At 38.4% G+C, this 16,351-nt stretch overlaps 1 protein-coding gene across 1 annotated transcript in view; it reads left to right on the plus strand.

Moving 5' to 3' along the window:
- LOC117226119 (follistatin-A) overlaps window positions 1-16,351 on the plus strand; it is a 105,157-nt gene that overhangs the window by 29,581 nt on the left and 59,225 nt on the right. The window contains exon 3 of the mRNA XM_076523281.1: window positions 15,160-15,348. Within this exon, the coding sequence (XP_076379396.1) occupies window positions 15,160-15,348 (189 nt within the window). The remainder of the gene's footprint in view (window positions 1-15,159; window positions 15,349-16,351) is intronic.

Below are 16,351 nucleotides of genomic sequence, written 5' to 3' on the forward strand. Positions count from 1 at the left end.
AAATGATCTCGCCTCTGATTGGTCACTGTTTTTCGTTAATAACTCGTAAACGAAGCCGCGGACTGCATTTTCGCTAAGGAAAAGGTTGCTTCAAATCACCTCAGAAATCTCCTACTTTCGGATTGCGAGACATTTTTGGGACACCCTGTATATCCCACTAATTTGGTTTTAGTATTGTATACATATGAGCCGTTTATTTTGAAAGTGGCATAAGTCACTTTTTTTTTCTTTTTTTTTTAAATGAAAAGATACCGTTCAATTGTAATTAGTGTTACCATTAACTCGATTTTTTTGAAAAAGTGACTTATGCCACTTTCAAAATAAACGGCTCATATGAAGGCAAGCAGATTCTGACAACACATGAAAATGTACCATAAAATATTTGAACACAACAGGTGACACGGTGGAGAGCCTGCAAGAGGCTTACTTCGCAAGCTATTTTTGTAGTAATTTCAGCAGTTGCGGATAGAGAAAGAGAAAGAGAAAGAGAAAGAGAGAATACGTAGGAAGCCAGCAGATGTGATGAGAAATTGGGATTTTCGAGATTCTCTCTTAGGGAACAGTGTTGGCAGAGATTTATGAAAAAGTCTCGTGAGAAATTCAATGTTCCTTCGGGCTTAAGACAGCGCATCCACAAAAGCCAGCACCGTGGAGCGTAAATATACAACGAGTACGGATAGGCGGTTTAATCGGCAGCTTGTATCTCGCATACCGACGTGCCTGCGCAGCCTAGAGGATAGAGCCTAGAACCCCGAGTCTAGACCCATAACTCTTCCACGATTTTTCCGAGTGGATCGCATTATCCTCCTGTTTACGATAAAACTGGCTGACAAGCGCGGTGCTCAACCGACCGCATCCCTCCGCTTCGCGAAAATCTTCTTCCTCCTCGTTCCGTGGAGTACAAAGTGCTCGTACCGCAAACAATGTCAAATGTTTCATCAATATCTTGGATCTTGGGGAACGTGTATAGGGGATTTTGCTGGATACCATGCTCGTAGACTGGTCGTACGATGCGATTTTATAATAATACCTGGATGATAATAATATACGAATGGTATCTCTTTAGATAAATTATTGTTATTGTTCAAATCCGCGTCTTCTCCTTGACAGTGCTTATTTCCGTAATTCACTGTCGTAATTCACAATTCTTGTTCGATATGTGCAATCGATTTAATAATACGCATTTTTTTATGCGATTTACGGTTCTTCGATTTTTAAGGATTTTTTTTTAAATCGATATGAATTGATGAAGAGCTTTCAAGTTTTTGTGGAAGTGATTTTAAATTGTATCAGTTATTTTAAGGGGTAGATTGACCATGATATTCGCATCGATTTCTTTCGGAGAGATAAGAAGAACGAATTTGAGAATTTTTTGTTGGTCTAGAGAGATTGGTATGGCTTTCTTCTATGCTTGTGTTGCACCTTCTTTTTTATGCTCTTTAAGGACCTTGAATTCGCTCGGTGCCGTCTCCTTTAAGCGACTTAAAGCGTGCGTTTCGCGCCGTAATAAATAGTATTCTGGGTTGTGATCGCGAGTGCCTTGGTTTTAATAGTGTATTTAATTGCGAACGATCGAAGTCAGGTGTATTGATATCGTACACGAATAAAATTGCATTAAGTTAAGTTAATTATTATTTTAATTTCGTGGATGTGTTTTCTTAATCCAATCTCTGAACGATAATTAACGTGGAGATTTTCGAAATGTTTGTAATACGATTCCTTAAACAGTCTGTACGCGCTAAAAATATTTGTCTATCACTGTAATCGGATGTAATTTTTCTTAATTAAAAATAAATCTAGGTTGGCCGATCCTAAGGAACAATTTTTTCCTTTTTGATTCTATCGATATTTTTGTTCGAAAAGAATATCGCGCATACTTCTAAGATACGTATTGATAACTGTACAAAACGTTCAATTTGTATGTTTTGCAGCTTTCATGGAAGACATTCTCGAATATCTCGTTTCTTGTTACGTGTGATCGTAAGGGGTTAAGGAACATGGTCAAACACAACGATTTCGATCAGCTATAATGCCATATAATCTCGGCATGTTATAATATTTCTAGATTTCGCTCTAGGCCTACACAATTTAATATTACAACAAGTTGTAAAAAACGTAAGCTTCTTTTATTAAGATTTACAACGTTTCAACCGAAACAATATTTATAATCTTTTCAACTCTTGTTCACTATTATTTCGAGAACTAAACTGAATTGTATAAACGTAAATAATAAATAAGAAATAAATAAGAAACCGAAAAATACCCAACAATGCTGCTCAATTATCATCACACTTAAGATAGGGTTGAACGAAAATTTCGAATAGTTTTTACGGATAGATGAATTCTACTTAAGGGTCAGACGTGCTCAAACAGTTTTGCTACTGGGTCATTCGTGACCCTGTATCCGCCGTGCGCGCGAGCACATGGCTGTCCGCTGTCCGAGGGTTAAACGTTGCGTCACCTGCGACGTACAACTAAGTTGATGTACCAAAGGGTTCACCGCCGTTGTCGAATCAATAAATAAATAAAGTTGACAGAAGCGAAGACAGTCGACGACCCTCCATTGTCAGGACCCATCGGTTCGCCAAACTCCCTGATCTCTCGTTCGAACGAACGGACCCTAACCTCCGTTTCTAAGATTTCGTGAAATGGTGATGCTCGTCGGTGTGCAACGAGCGTGCCGGGGAAAAGGAGACGGGGGCAAAGGTGACCCGGGTCGAAATACGGGCAGACGCGAAAAATACTCTTTCTAGGTCCGGCGGTCTCGAGGGGTGGGGATAGGTGTGACGTAAGCCCTTGCGCAGAAGCGGAAGGACTCGAGCGTGAAAGAAGAACTTGGCTCAAAGTTTCGTTCATCTGGGCCAAGCTCGCAAATAACAAACCCGCGCCGAGAAGAGGACGCGGAACCGTCGCACAGTGGGGCATTTACCCCGAAAACGCGGAAAACTATCATTTTATAAAAATATCCCCACAATGAACAATTCGTTCGTTGATAGTTTCCCGAACATATCGTTTATGATTTATCATCATCTTTTTGTACCATTCGTTCATTTTGGACACGACGACACCGTTCATATTATTTGTAATTGTTTCGTTTATTTTAATTGAATGCTGAGCGACGGAATTTGATGTACTTAGTGCGCACTTTGATTCAGAGCTGCGCATTATTCGGATTGTTTCGAAAATATGTTTGTCTGAAACAATTACCCGCATGAATTCCTTTTGAACGATTCGAATATTTTATTCGAGTAATTCATTATATTTGTCATAAATTATTATATTTATTTATTCGAATGATCGTTTAATCGAAGATTCTTCATTCAAATAGTTCGAATAATTTGAAAAAAATCTTCATTCGAATAATTCGAATAATTCGAAAAAAATCTGTATTCGAATAATTCCAATAGTTCGAAAAAAATCTTTATTCGAATAATTCGAATAATTCTGTCGTAAATTTTTACTAATTTGTTGTGCATTCGTTGCTAATTCGTTGTTCATAAGTTGTTAATTGGTTTAACAATTTTCTGTTCAATGCATATGTTTTGCAATTATATTTTTCTCCATAAATGTCGTTAAGAAATAGATTCTGCGACCTATTCAATGTCGACAAGTACGCACACATAACGTCTTATCGTAACATATGAAAAGGTTCGACATAAGTATACGAGTTCGGTCAGAAAATGTATTTTACCGGGTTTTTGGGGTAAATGCCCCACCGTGCGTCGCGACGCCTCCGTCGGCTGTCGAGCGGCCACAGTGGGCTTGTGCTGGCTTTCTGCGAACTGCGCGAGGTGGCGAACACAACGCGGCCCACCGAACGGGGGGGTAGAGTGGGGCGGCCGCGACTGCATTTACGCGAAGGGACGCGGCGGCAGAGGGAACAAGGGGGGCCGCACCGACGCCGGTAAAGAGAGAGAGGGAGAGGAAGAAGGGCGTAACTGGGCCAAACGGTGGCTGTGTCGCGGTCTAGACACGCCGTGGCTGAGAATTAATGCTCCGTGTTTGCCAGACTTTCCTTTTCGCTCCGTAACAAGCTGCCGCGCGATTCCGCCGCACCGTCTACCTCGTAATCCGTGACGTCCGACGGATTACTAATTATAATCGCGACCGGGCAATCTTATCGAGGAACCGGGCTGCGTGAAATGAACGTTATTCCCGGACGGGGTTGCCAGCTTTTCGGATCCGCTTCGCCGCTTGTTCTGGCCATTGATAGAACGACGGGAACTCTGTGGTTCCGATTCGGGAACGGGTCTGATTCATGCTTTATCAACACTAATTTTACCGATATTGTGTGTCCATTTTACCGAATTAATTTACCGACATCTTTTTTACTTACAATTTACCAACATTCCTTTTTATTTACAATTCATCGAATAATTTACAATTTCCCGGATTGATTTACAATCTACCAATTAATTTACAATTTATCGAATAATTTACAATTTCCCGGATTAATTTACAATCTACCAATTAATTTACAATTTATCGAATAATTTACAATTCCACGGATTAATTTACAATTTACGGGGGTTAATTTACAATTTACCGATTAATAAATGAAAAAAGGAAAAAGTTTGTTAAATCGACTAAGAAGTTTTACCATGCTCGTAAAATGTATAGCATAAAATTTATAAAATTTTTAATTCGTCTGTTTGACAACTTTCGTGAAGAAATTCTCGAAAATCGGGTTTCTTTTACGGACGTTTTTAAAGGGTTTGGGGTCATGGTCAGACATTATACGCGAAGACTTCAGTCGTCTATAATACAATACAATTAGATGTGGATGATAGTGGACACCGATGTTAGTAAATTATACTGGATCTTCATATAAAGTAGTATTTTCGAATATTACCGAATAATTGTTTCAATAAATTAATTTTAGAACAGAAACGAAACTTCAACAACCATTTTTTTTTATATTTCTCGTTTTATTCACGATTAAGGAGAACACTTGAAACATTTTCATTCGCAATCTCTGAACAAACGGAAAATTGTTGTTACGCTTATCGATCATGCGTTGTTGACGAGTAATGCGTTGTAACGACTAATTATTTGATCTTGGCGATTTCTTGTACGCGAAACGAATTCATCTTTAATGTGCGAAGATGTTAAACCTTTTTATAAGCGCATGGTAGCAAGGTAGTAGTCGATGGATCAGGGATTATGTGGTTCGTGTGGTTACGATCGTATCGATTATTATGTAAGGTAGATACACAGAAGCAGTGGGATTCAATATGTAATAAGAACCATCGATAATTTCTGTCGCGAAAAATGCCATCCTTTAATTCACCGATATGCTGCTGAAAAATGCAGTCCGCATTCGAATCTGTGCAACAGCTTCGCACATTTATTACATGTTCTGAAAAAGATCAATCATTTTCAATTCCCAGAAACCTTGATTCTTGCTTCAATTATTTCAGTAAATAACGAAAATAATATATCGATATTTTGCTGCTTTGAATACCTACGTAATTTCGTCACAAAATTGCAGTCTACTTATTGATCCATATTACAAGTAATATTATTCGTTTGAACGTTCAATAAAGACATAATTCATTAATAAAGCCTTTATTGCTAGGTTAAATCACATTTAATTTAATATTTTGTATTCTTTTTATTATTTTATGTTAAAACTTGACAGTGGCTTGCATAAAACAGTTGCAACAATTTTTTATTGCATTGCATTTTACAGAACTTTTAATTCTTCCTGCATTATCTAAAAATTTTCATCTTCGGCCTAAACCGTTTCTTCTTTCACCGACTCAATTCATTCAAGTATTCTTCGTTCGATGCAAAAAGACTGTCTATACAATGAGATATGGATATCTTAAACACACACGACTAGCAGAATAAACGTAATTTCATAATAATAATGAAATAGAGAAATGTTGCTGCGCGATCCGGATCTCAAGTTTATTGTCATTAGTGGAGCAATTGAAAAGTACTCGATTCTGCGAAGAAAGCGAATCGATCGAAGGCATCTCGGTCGTTCTTTGATCGAAATAAAAATAGGCAGTGGCTGATTTTCGTCTGCGTGAAAGCCGCATTTCGCGCGACGTTGAGGGAGGTCAGTGGCAAAGGCGAGCCAGAAAATGAGGGTAGCCTCTTCTAAGAATTGTCACAGAGCTTTCATCCTAACTCTCCAACAGACGGTGTTACCGTCCTTATTTTTAATTAACTTTCAACTCGTTCGATGCTAATTTCGTCTGCGCATCTCCGAACAAAATTTTCCGCAAAGAACAACGTCCAAATAATAACAACATTATACGCTTGTTATAAAACAATCGGGATTACAAATCGGATTTACAGTCGTTAGAATGTACGTAAATGAAATTTTTGTCAAATTAAATATTTTTCCATATTTTTGATAATCCTGCGCGTACGTTCCGCCTCGCGTTGAAATTTTCTTCAATAATTTCATATGAAACTTCGCCAATTTAAATATTTTTCCATATTTTCGAATATCCCAGGCGTTTGTTCCGCCTCGCTGAAATTTTCCTCAATAATTCCATATGAAATCTTGTCAAGGTTGCTGAAATTTTCCCGAATAATTCGATCGTCGAACGAAACGAGAGGAAAGGAAAGCGGTCAGAATTCAATCCACTAGATAGTTTCATACAATTGGACATTGTAATTTAACTCCGATTGTGTTTTTAGGCCCGAGAATCTCGAATTTCCCGAGGTGCGGTGGAAAAATATCAGCGAAAGTCGCTCGCCGGAAAGATTAGTATCGAATCGCTCCTGTTGCCATGTTTACTCCAGCAGTAATGCTTATCCGTAATCACGAGCGACATAAATCTGAAACCTACCTCCGTAATCCTGGCGTAAAAGTAATCATATTACTCGTTGTTTATTATAAAAAGCATAATCTCCATTATGCAACGCTTCGCGAAGACTGCGATTACTTTGCGTTTACAGTATCGCTTGTATCATCGTTATAGGCTACCTTATATCAAGCTAAAGGAAATAAAGTATTCTTTGCAATGAGAATAAAGTGGGTGCAATGCGTGTTATTAGTTTCTGTTAGTTCGAAAATTTTTACATTTCCTGTTGTATGTATACAATTTTGCGAATGTTATGAAAACAAAAGTTTGTATACTTGAAATATCGGCGCGAAAACTAATTTTTAGATTTGTAAAATTGGCGAATGTCTCGTTGCTGAATGTTTCTTTAATCATTTTTAAAGTGTCAAGATATTATATGCTGATATCAGTACATTATTACATTATATTAGTATATCAGTATATTATTACTATTATATCTCAGTATATCAGTATATTATTATATTATATTAGTATATCAGTATATTATTACTATTATATCTCAGTATATCAGTATATTATTATATTATATTATATAAATAATTTTGGAAATAAAATTGTCAATGAAATTGTCTTTTTTGCTAACAAAGACTCTCTCATCAATGATAGTCACAAAAAAGTGGTTTAAGCAAGTGTTATTCAGTTTGACAAAGACTGTCAGAATGTGTTTTTGATAGAAATTATAATTACAATTAGATTTATGTAGGGGTGAAATTTAATTGTAATATATTTCTTAATAGAAACTTCAGTTGCAATAGTTTCGAAGCACAAATTTAAATTGCAATAAATCTTTTTACGATAAATCTTTCCAACGGAAATTTAAATTGCAACAGACTTTAAACATAATTTTTAATTACAATAAACGTTAAATATATTTCTTAATTACCATTAACGTTAAATATAACTTTTAATTGGAATAAATTTTAAACAGAATTTCTAACTGTAATAGAATTTTTAATAGAAAAAATGACAATAGATTTTAAGCAGCCTATTCGATTACAGTAGACTTTTCAATAGAAAGTTGAATTGTATTGAAAATTACCAAAAATCTGTAGGTAAAGTTCTGTGTGCTGAAACACACACACACACTGTAACAATAAGTATAATTCAAGGAATTACCTAAGCGAGGTATCTTTTCAATCAGACATAAACAACAGTTCTTATCAACAAAATCAAAATAATCCTTCATTATCTCACAGTGTGCACTAGACAACTTGTACGCATCGTTTCTGTACATATTTAAATACGAGATATTCTTTAAGAGTTCGACTTGGTTCTAAACAAATTGCTTTGATTTTATCGTGCTCTTCTGATCGCCGAGTCGTGTGTGACCGTGTGAGAAGGTTCGGAAAGGGTCCGGGGGCCGGGTTCAGAAACCTTTGGAGCCTCGGAGAGCGTCCGGAGAACGGTGTGGGATCCTAGTCTCGGGTTAACGGTTGTCTCGATCGGCAGACGGAGGAATCGATTCCGCGGCGCGACGCGGCGGCGTGGTCCCCTTCGGCGAGACGTGCAACGTCCTTTCTTCGAAGGACGAGGCAGGACGAGGTCCGCGGCATCTGACACGTGCTAAACGATCCTCCGGTCGCGATCGACGCGTACCGAGAACTCAGCAAACGCGCTTAGACCGTCTGCAGCCGGTGACTTTCTCGTCCATTTCGCGATAGAGAGAGGGAGGGGGAGGAAGCGAGCAAGCGAAAGAGAGAGAGAGGGAGAGAGAGAGAGAGAAATACGGAGAAGCAGTCAGCGAGCAAGTGAAAAGAAAGCGGAGAGGAAAAAGTTGGGAGAAGGAGAAATCGAAAACCGGGACAGAGGGTGCCATGGGTGCAGTGGGTGCCATTTTAACTCGAAATCTAAGATAGTATTTCTGACACAGTATTTCCAACATAGTATAGTAAATTCTCTCCAATTGTCCCTCAGCTTGTAATCAGAAATGGACAATTTGGGAAGAGACGACTATGAAAACGAGTCGCGAGGCTCGAATAATCGTATCTCCTCTTCTCAAATTGACCATTTCTGTTTACAAGCTGAGGGACAATTGTAGAGAAATATTCTCATTTTATACAGGCGATTCATCGTAACGGTCATACCGATTTTTGAGGCATTTATCCGACAAAAAAATGTTTGGAACGAAAGATAATAGAATACTTCGTGGAGAACAAAGAGCAATAATAAATGTTACGAACAATTTTGTATTCGACAGAAAGCTTAGGTAATCTTGACTTTCTTTAATAGCGTTGTGTACTTTTGACTTTACAACGTTATGGCTGACCTAAAAACTAATTCAACGATCTGCAGCACGATGACCTTCGAATGAATTTTGGCTTAGAAATTCGCAGCAATTCAGATCATTTTCTTGCGCGTTAATGAAACATATGTACAAGTAATTCAGAGTCAGGGATACGGATGTCAGTAAAAGTCATTGTGCAATAGTTCGTTGAATTCGTTTTTTCATCAGCTATAACGCTATAGAGTCTCAAATACATAATGCTATCTTAAAAAAGTTACGGTTATCTGAGCTTTTTATCCGATACAAAATTTCTCGAAATTTTTGTTACTGCACTTTTACGTATCTTTATTTATGGATCACAACACTTATATTAAAGTGGACAGGAACACGTGTTCATGCTTCGAATATTTTCTTGACTCTAGTTCTTATCAGCTAAATCGTTGGTCATTAGGCAGACAGTAGATGTCGTCGTAAAGCTAATTAGTTATTCCTACCTTATCGAGCGAGACATGTACGTATACAACATTTTGCGTAAAGATTCCCAGTCTAATAATGGCAAATAGATAAACGATGGTCGAAGCTGTGGGATACGCGGAGAAATCGCAGAAAGGGACCCGAGAGGCAGGAAGAGCCGCGGGAAAAAGGACCGACTGGGAGAAAAAGGGGAAAAGGTGGCCGCTAAGGGGGGAATGTGGACGAGGAAAAGGAGACAATGAGGGAAGACACGGCTAGCGGAGGCAAGCAAAAAGGACGTAGGACGTAGTTATGTGCAGTCGGTTGCCAGACACCGACCAGGCTTACAGGCAGACGGAGAGCTGGCGGTTTCCGATTCCATTATCGCGCGGTGATTAATCGATGCCCGAGGTGTTCCATTGTCTCTCAGGGACGTCTCGATCCTGGTTCCGCCGACGTGTCCTGCGCCTTTTTACGCCGCCACGAAAAACCGCACCGCGATTTCTCCGGCGGCACTTCCTTTATTTTTAGGGAACGGCGACCACGCGCGAGACGCCGACACACAGTGGTTGTTTCGATTTTTTCTAGCAATTAAGAAATCGCATTTTTTGAAGTAAAATAGTTGCAGCTTCTTGTTTTCTTGTTTTATTCGAATAACCAGTGAAATTTTATTCGAAGGATTTATTCGAAATATTATCGACGAATCAAATTTTTTTCGAAAAACTTATTCGAAAGTTATGTTTATTAGTATACAAATTGACGAAAGTCCTTTATATTGTTTGCATTCCATTATCATGTACGACTATAAAATTCTGTTTAATTAATTAATAATATATCGGTGTTTGTAACTATACAAAACATCATTGTAAAAAGAAGAACGCGAAATAGGTAGAAAGAAATTTCTACTTTTCTATTCTGACCACATCCTTAGCCATTTAAAAGCCAAAATAATCAGCAACGTGATTTCCTAGTTCGTGGAAAAGTCAAAGTAATTAATGCGCGGCAGTGAAAATCAAAATTTTTCATTTGCCACGACCAACGAAATATTACTATTCTTGTTGTTCGAGAAAAGGTACTAGGTGCATATGGCCGAAGAACTGACAGTTAACGAGGCATTTTGAAAAATTACGTTTTCCCTACTTTTACATACGCAAACGCGGTGTTGTCGAAGCCGAGGGAATATTTGCGAATAGATTGAGCAATCGTCAACAAGGTTCGAGCAGCAAATATTTTTCGCGTATCCGCGCAGCTGTGTGTATAATTATTTAGTGATGATGCCACGAAGGTGCGTACAAATAACGGGATCGAGTAAACTGTTCCGATTCTTTCTAACGTTGACCCTGGGCATTAATAGAAGATCGAAGAAAAAAAAAAGAAGAAAAAAAGCAAACGGACCGCGTGTTTATGCTCGAACAGGGGCAGCGGCGGCAGCACTTATCACAACAATGAATCAACTCGAAATTGTTTTATTTAACGTTTACTTGCGACCGGGACCCGGCGCGCGGCGTTATTAACTAATCCAGCCCCGGGCATTCCTTTATAACCGTTCAACGACGTTTATTGTTGCAATCTGTTGCGAGCATAATCGCTTTATAAACGCGTTTTAAGCACGCAGCGCCTTTGTTGACGACGTCTGACTCGCTCTTTGGCCGCGGTCAAAGAAAATATAAGGAAACCAGCCGCATGATCGCACCGCCACTAATCTGCTGATCTACGGTGTGCTTTGAATACAATCAAGATTCCCGGCCGATTGTGCGATCGCTGTCTCCTGTAAACATTTCGTTTGAAACTCCTTTTATCAGCGTAATTTCTTTCGTATTCTTCGGCGACTCCATTGTTCGGAATCGCATCGGCGACAGATACGATCGTTCAATAACGAGTCGGAATATATATCCATTGTGAGCCTAGAACAAGGCGTTTTTAATGCACGATTAAAACAGCGCTCGGTGCAGATCCTCCGAGACACAGATACGAACTTTATTTACTACTTTTGGGTCATTGCATTTTTAGCTGCAAAAGTATTTCGTGACACGAGCTGTAATCGTATATATTAGGTGTTATGATAATTTTCAATCGACTAACTCGATTGTTATTAATTATAGATTACTTGTAATAACTGATATATTCGATTATAAATTGTTAGTTGTTATAACTAATCTGTAAGAATTTATAATTAACTGACCCGTTAGTTGTTGATAATAATCGTTAATCGTTGATCAGATTAATTTGTACACATATACGATTATAGCTCGTTTTAATTATTATAACTAATTATAGATCAATTATAGATTATATTATAATAATTATAGATTAGTTATAAACGATAATACTTATAGATCAATGGTAGATTATAATAATTATAGATTAATTATAGATTAGTTATGGATGATAATAATCATAGATTAATTATAGATTACAATAATTGTAGATGAGTTATAGTCGTATACACTGCGTTTCGCAACTATAAAACCGGTCAAAAAATTTTCAGCTTTTAATCTGTAATTATTATACGTTAGTTAGTATTTTTACCCAACTCTTTCGTAAGGTCTCTCACACGTTTAGCCTTAAAATTCTTCTTCCACCAAGGGCTCGCGCTCGTTAAATTAATAAATAATAATAACAATAATAATAATAATAGTTCTGCAACCGGAGATTCCTATGCAACGCGTGCAAGTACTATTTAAATACACACAAATCGAAAGTGGAAGTAATTAGTACGTTCGTTGCGAGAGCCATCGTGGCGTGGATGTTGGCTTATCTTCTGACCCGTCGTCTTCGAGGAATTTTACCCTAGCCGATGGAGAGTTCGGCAAACAATGTCGACTATTCCTAACTTGTAGCCAGGAATTGGACGAGGTCCGTGTGTGCTGATCACACAAGCCGGAGTACTTGCACACGGAGTTCACGCGGGACACGTCTGCTTTATGAATGCATAGCGCAGAGAAAAGTACTTTGCCTCCCCATTTCTCGCGACTCGAGACCGCAGGCACCGGGGTTTATCTATCAATGATGCACGCGCTGTAAAAATATTCCTCTGAGTACACCGGGCTTGTATTTTTAGACCGAAACACGTCTCCGGCACTACCGAGGACGATCAACCGTCGCCGCAGAATCAATTTTCTATAACCATCGTGCAAATAAACGACAAATACTGTCGCGAGAAGCTGAAAATAAAATTGCGCCGGTTGATATCGAATTTGACGAATCGCTCCACTGCTGGATCTTATTAAAACGAAACGATCGCACGGTTTCATTGAAAATTAGGAAGGACGAGCGAGCTGCTTTTACGAAGAAGTTAAATGAAACTGTATGATTCAACTATTGGTAGATAACTTATCTCAGATTTCATTGGACCAGCAAGTTGCTCTGTAGATGTAACCTATGACTTTATATAATATTCAATTTAAGTTTGTATTAAAAATTTACTCCACTTAAAATTTTTATTTTCAAATCTATCCTATCGTATCTCTATTACAATCTAGTGCCATTTAAATCTCTATTAAAAAAATCGACTGCGATTTAAATTTTTACTTAATTCCATTATAACTAAATCTGGCCCCATTTAAATTCAATTATAATTAAAAATTATATATTCTAAATTTTAATTAAAGATTTATTACAGAGTTTAAGTTCCTCTTAAAAATATATCATAATTTATATTTCTATTAAAAAATTACTACACATTAAATTTCTATTAAAACCAATATCTTAACGCGTTGCCTAGTTCAACGAGTCTGACTCGTGATGGAGATTACTAATTATAAACTGTCAAGTCGGAATAATATTCTGTTCTCTTGTCGTCGATATTCAAACGTTCAAGCAAATGCTAGCACGCGATAAATACTTTTCTTTTTCTCCGAGGGAATTATTACAATCGAATAAGTTCTGATCATTGTAGCTGTGAAGAAGATGCCACGGCAAGAGATCATATCAAATCGTTATATTTATTTTAAAGTTCGATTAAAAGCAATATGCTCTTTCTTGGAAAACGGTGTTGTACTAACGTGAACAATTAAAAGATCGAGTTACAGAGGTTCTCGCCCCAACAGATCGTTGCAGAAACGTATACTTCTCACAGAAGTTGATGTTCCGAAGCGAAAGAACGCGATATCCATATTCATCTGAAATGTACAGTGTGAACTCTTCCGGACGGGTAAAACTGAATAAGGCGAAGGATAGCAGAATGGTAACTCCTGTACGCGGTTCGAGACGATCCCCCGTTTTCTCAGGAAATCAGAGATCCATCATGTTTTATGGCATTCCATCGGCTGTCACCGATGGGTACACGTGTAACATTATCGGCGAGCAACGTTCCTTTTGCAATGTTATGACACGTTCGTCAAGCTTTCTAACGAATGTCCCTCGATTTCGCGGCGGGCCTTGTTCCACTTTTTTAAACTGGCGCGTTTGCGCCTCCCGTAGATGGTGTTAATTAAAAGTCCTTAGAAGAATTTTCCCCGGCGACACGTCTCATTAATGCTACGTTCCGGGAATACTAATCCGTTCGCTGTCATTCATTAAAAAAAAGGCGCGTACACGCGGTTTCGCGTTACACACCGAGCATAGTTATAGCCGCGATTACACGCGCTATGAACAGGTAAAAAATCTACCCGCGACAATTTCGCTGCTCGCTTCCTCGAGGTTCCTTTATTCGCTAGGCGGCATTTTACGTTTTCATTTCGGAACAGGTACCGTTCTCTCACGGCTTTTTGCAACGAGATCACACAAACGCGTAAAAATGTCCTTCACAGTTGCGATAATCAGACTGGGTTAAATACAATTTATCTGCATTGATCTTAGCACGCTTAAGGGCGCACGGAATTTGAACACGTCTCTTCGTTCTAACAATGTTATTTTATACATTTTTTATATTTTATTTTTGCGTTAATAGATACGGAAATGAATTGTTTCATAGTATTGTCTAAATAAGTATACTTCGAACAGAAAATAATACGAATCTTCAAACGTTTTTGTTGTTTCGTATTCGAACTAATGTCTGCAATAAATGCGTAAAAGTCTCTGCTCTAATCGTGGCAATTAATGTGCCACAAATCTAATCTCCTTAAGAAGAGTTCACGGTTCTTTTCAGCATCCTTTGCTTGCCGTTCTATTATAATTAATAAAGCTGTGCTTTAATGAACGACGATGATGTTTTTAATGAACGATTATATTCATTGAATAAGTTAATACAGTATAGTGAAACATTCCATGAAACTCACAAACGTTGTTTCAACGAAAAGTGATGTTGTGATAGTAACGATTAGCTTGTGTATTTCATGCATTCATGATAAAAATGAGTAGACGAAACAGGGCACAATAATACTATCAGAACAATTTAGCAATTCGATTGTATTATTATTTATAACTGGACTGCGGATTTTATGAATTCATGGCACAAATGAACGGATGCGCACAAGCGAACGAATGAAAAGAAACTAAGAATGTTGATGTAAATTTAATCAAGATCGAAAGTTAAACAATTAAGTCGCAATCGAAATTAAGACCCGCGGTCTAGTAAATGATAAATAGATGAATCATGGTCGAAGCTGTGTCGAGATAATTTGTTACTGCGACATTTAATGCAACTGAATCGAAATAAATTGCAATGCATGAGTGAAATATTCAGCGAATCACAGGAATGTATCGGACATGTTGCAGGCGGCATGTGCTGGTCTTCCATCAGCAATGGTCGTTGCAAGGAGTTGCTGTCGCAAGGGGTGACAAAGGACAATTGTTGCGCGTCGAACGCAGCGGCAGCGACCGCCTATTCCGAGGAGGACCTCGACAGTGGAAGTCTTTTTTTTTGGCAAGTTCTCGGCGGAGGAGTGCAGTGCCGTCCTTGCAGAGGTACGTTCAAGCATGCGATCCAAAAAATATATAACATCACCCGGCGCGTTCTAGAAAATAATTTACATTAATTTTCGCGCGAGTCAATGAATTCTAAAACGTTCGTCGCTCTGGACGAACGTTGGAACCTTGTGTGTGCGTTCGTATCGTACAACGATAATATCACGTTTTCAGAATTCTATCGTTGTGTTCGATATCGCAGCGCATTACGCATGGAATGGCTGGCAACCATAAATCAGATAGATTCGCTGTTTTATTGACGCACACGACCGTTTTACCAATTAGTACTCCGCGTTTATTCGTATTCCCGGCGATCCACTAACAGTTTCGCATAACGAACCATTTAGTAGAAGAATAGTCAGATTCGTAGAATGCATAAGCGTTCTTAGCGAATTCCTGCGAAAGAACTACGCCTATTTTCCACGTATCGTATTCCTCTATTGCACATTGTATCATGTAATCGCGGATCCTTCCTTTCGCTCCCAAAGGAAAACATAAAACAGCTTCGATCCTCGGACACTCTTCGTTTGGAAAGTTCGCTGATTCTCCATGTACTTTGATATGTATCGTATTTGTTTAAATAGATGTGCCCAACAGGAAGATCAACAATGAAAAATTTATCGGGATAAACGGATAATTCGGTTTTCCGTTCAAGTCGCAGCCGATTTCGCCGCGACAATTCAAATCGCGACGAGCAACGCGATGCTCGATCGGCTGAAGGTCGCGCGAAGGTCACGTTATTACAGGTCGTTGGATTCGCTTTGATCGTAGCTGTCGCGATACAACGGTAGAAATGTATAGTCCTATTTAAAAAAACATCGATGACCTTGAAATCTCGAAAAATATGACCTTCAAGGAGAGAACCATTTCCATCGCAGTATGCGTCCCTTCGAACCATACAATCTGTTCCTTTGGCATTATTTTAGTGTCGTTAACGATAGTGGAGATATTGCTTTGTAGGAGCTTTAGTGTTAACACCCTGTATACATATCGTCACCGATAT

Source organism: Megalopta genalis, chromosome 6, assembly GCF_051020955.1.
Source record: "Megalopta genalis isolate 19385.01 chromosome 6, iyMegGena1_principal, whole genome shotgun sequence".
Classification (NCBI taxonomy): Eukaryota; Metazoa; Arthropoda; class Insecta; order Hymenoptera; family Halictidae; genus Megalopta; species Megalopta genalis.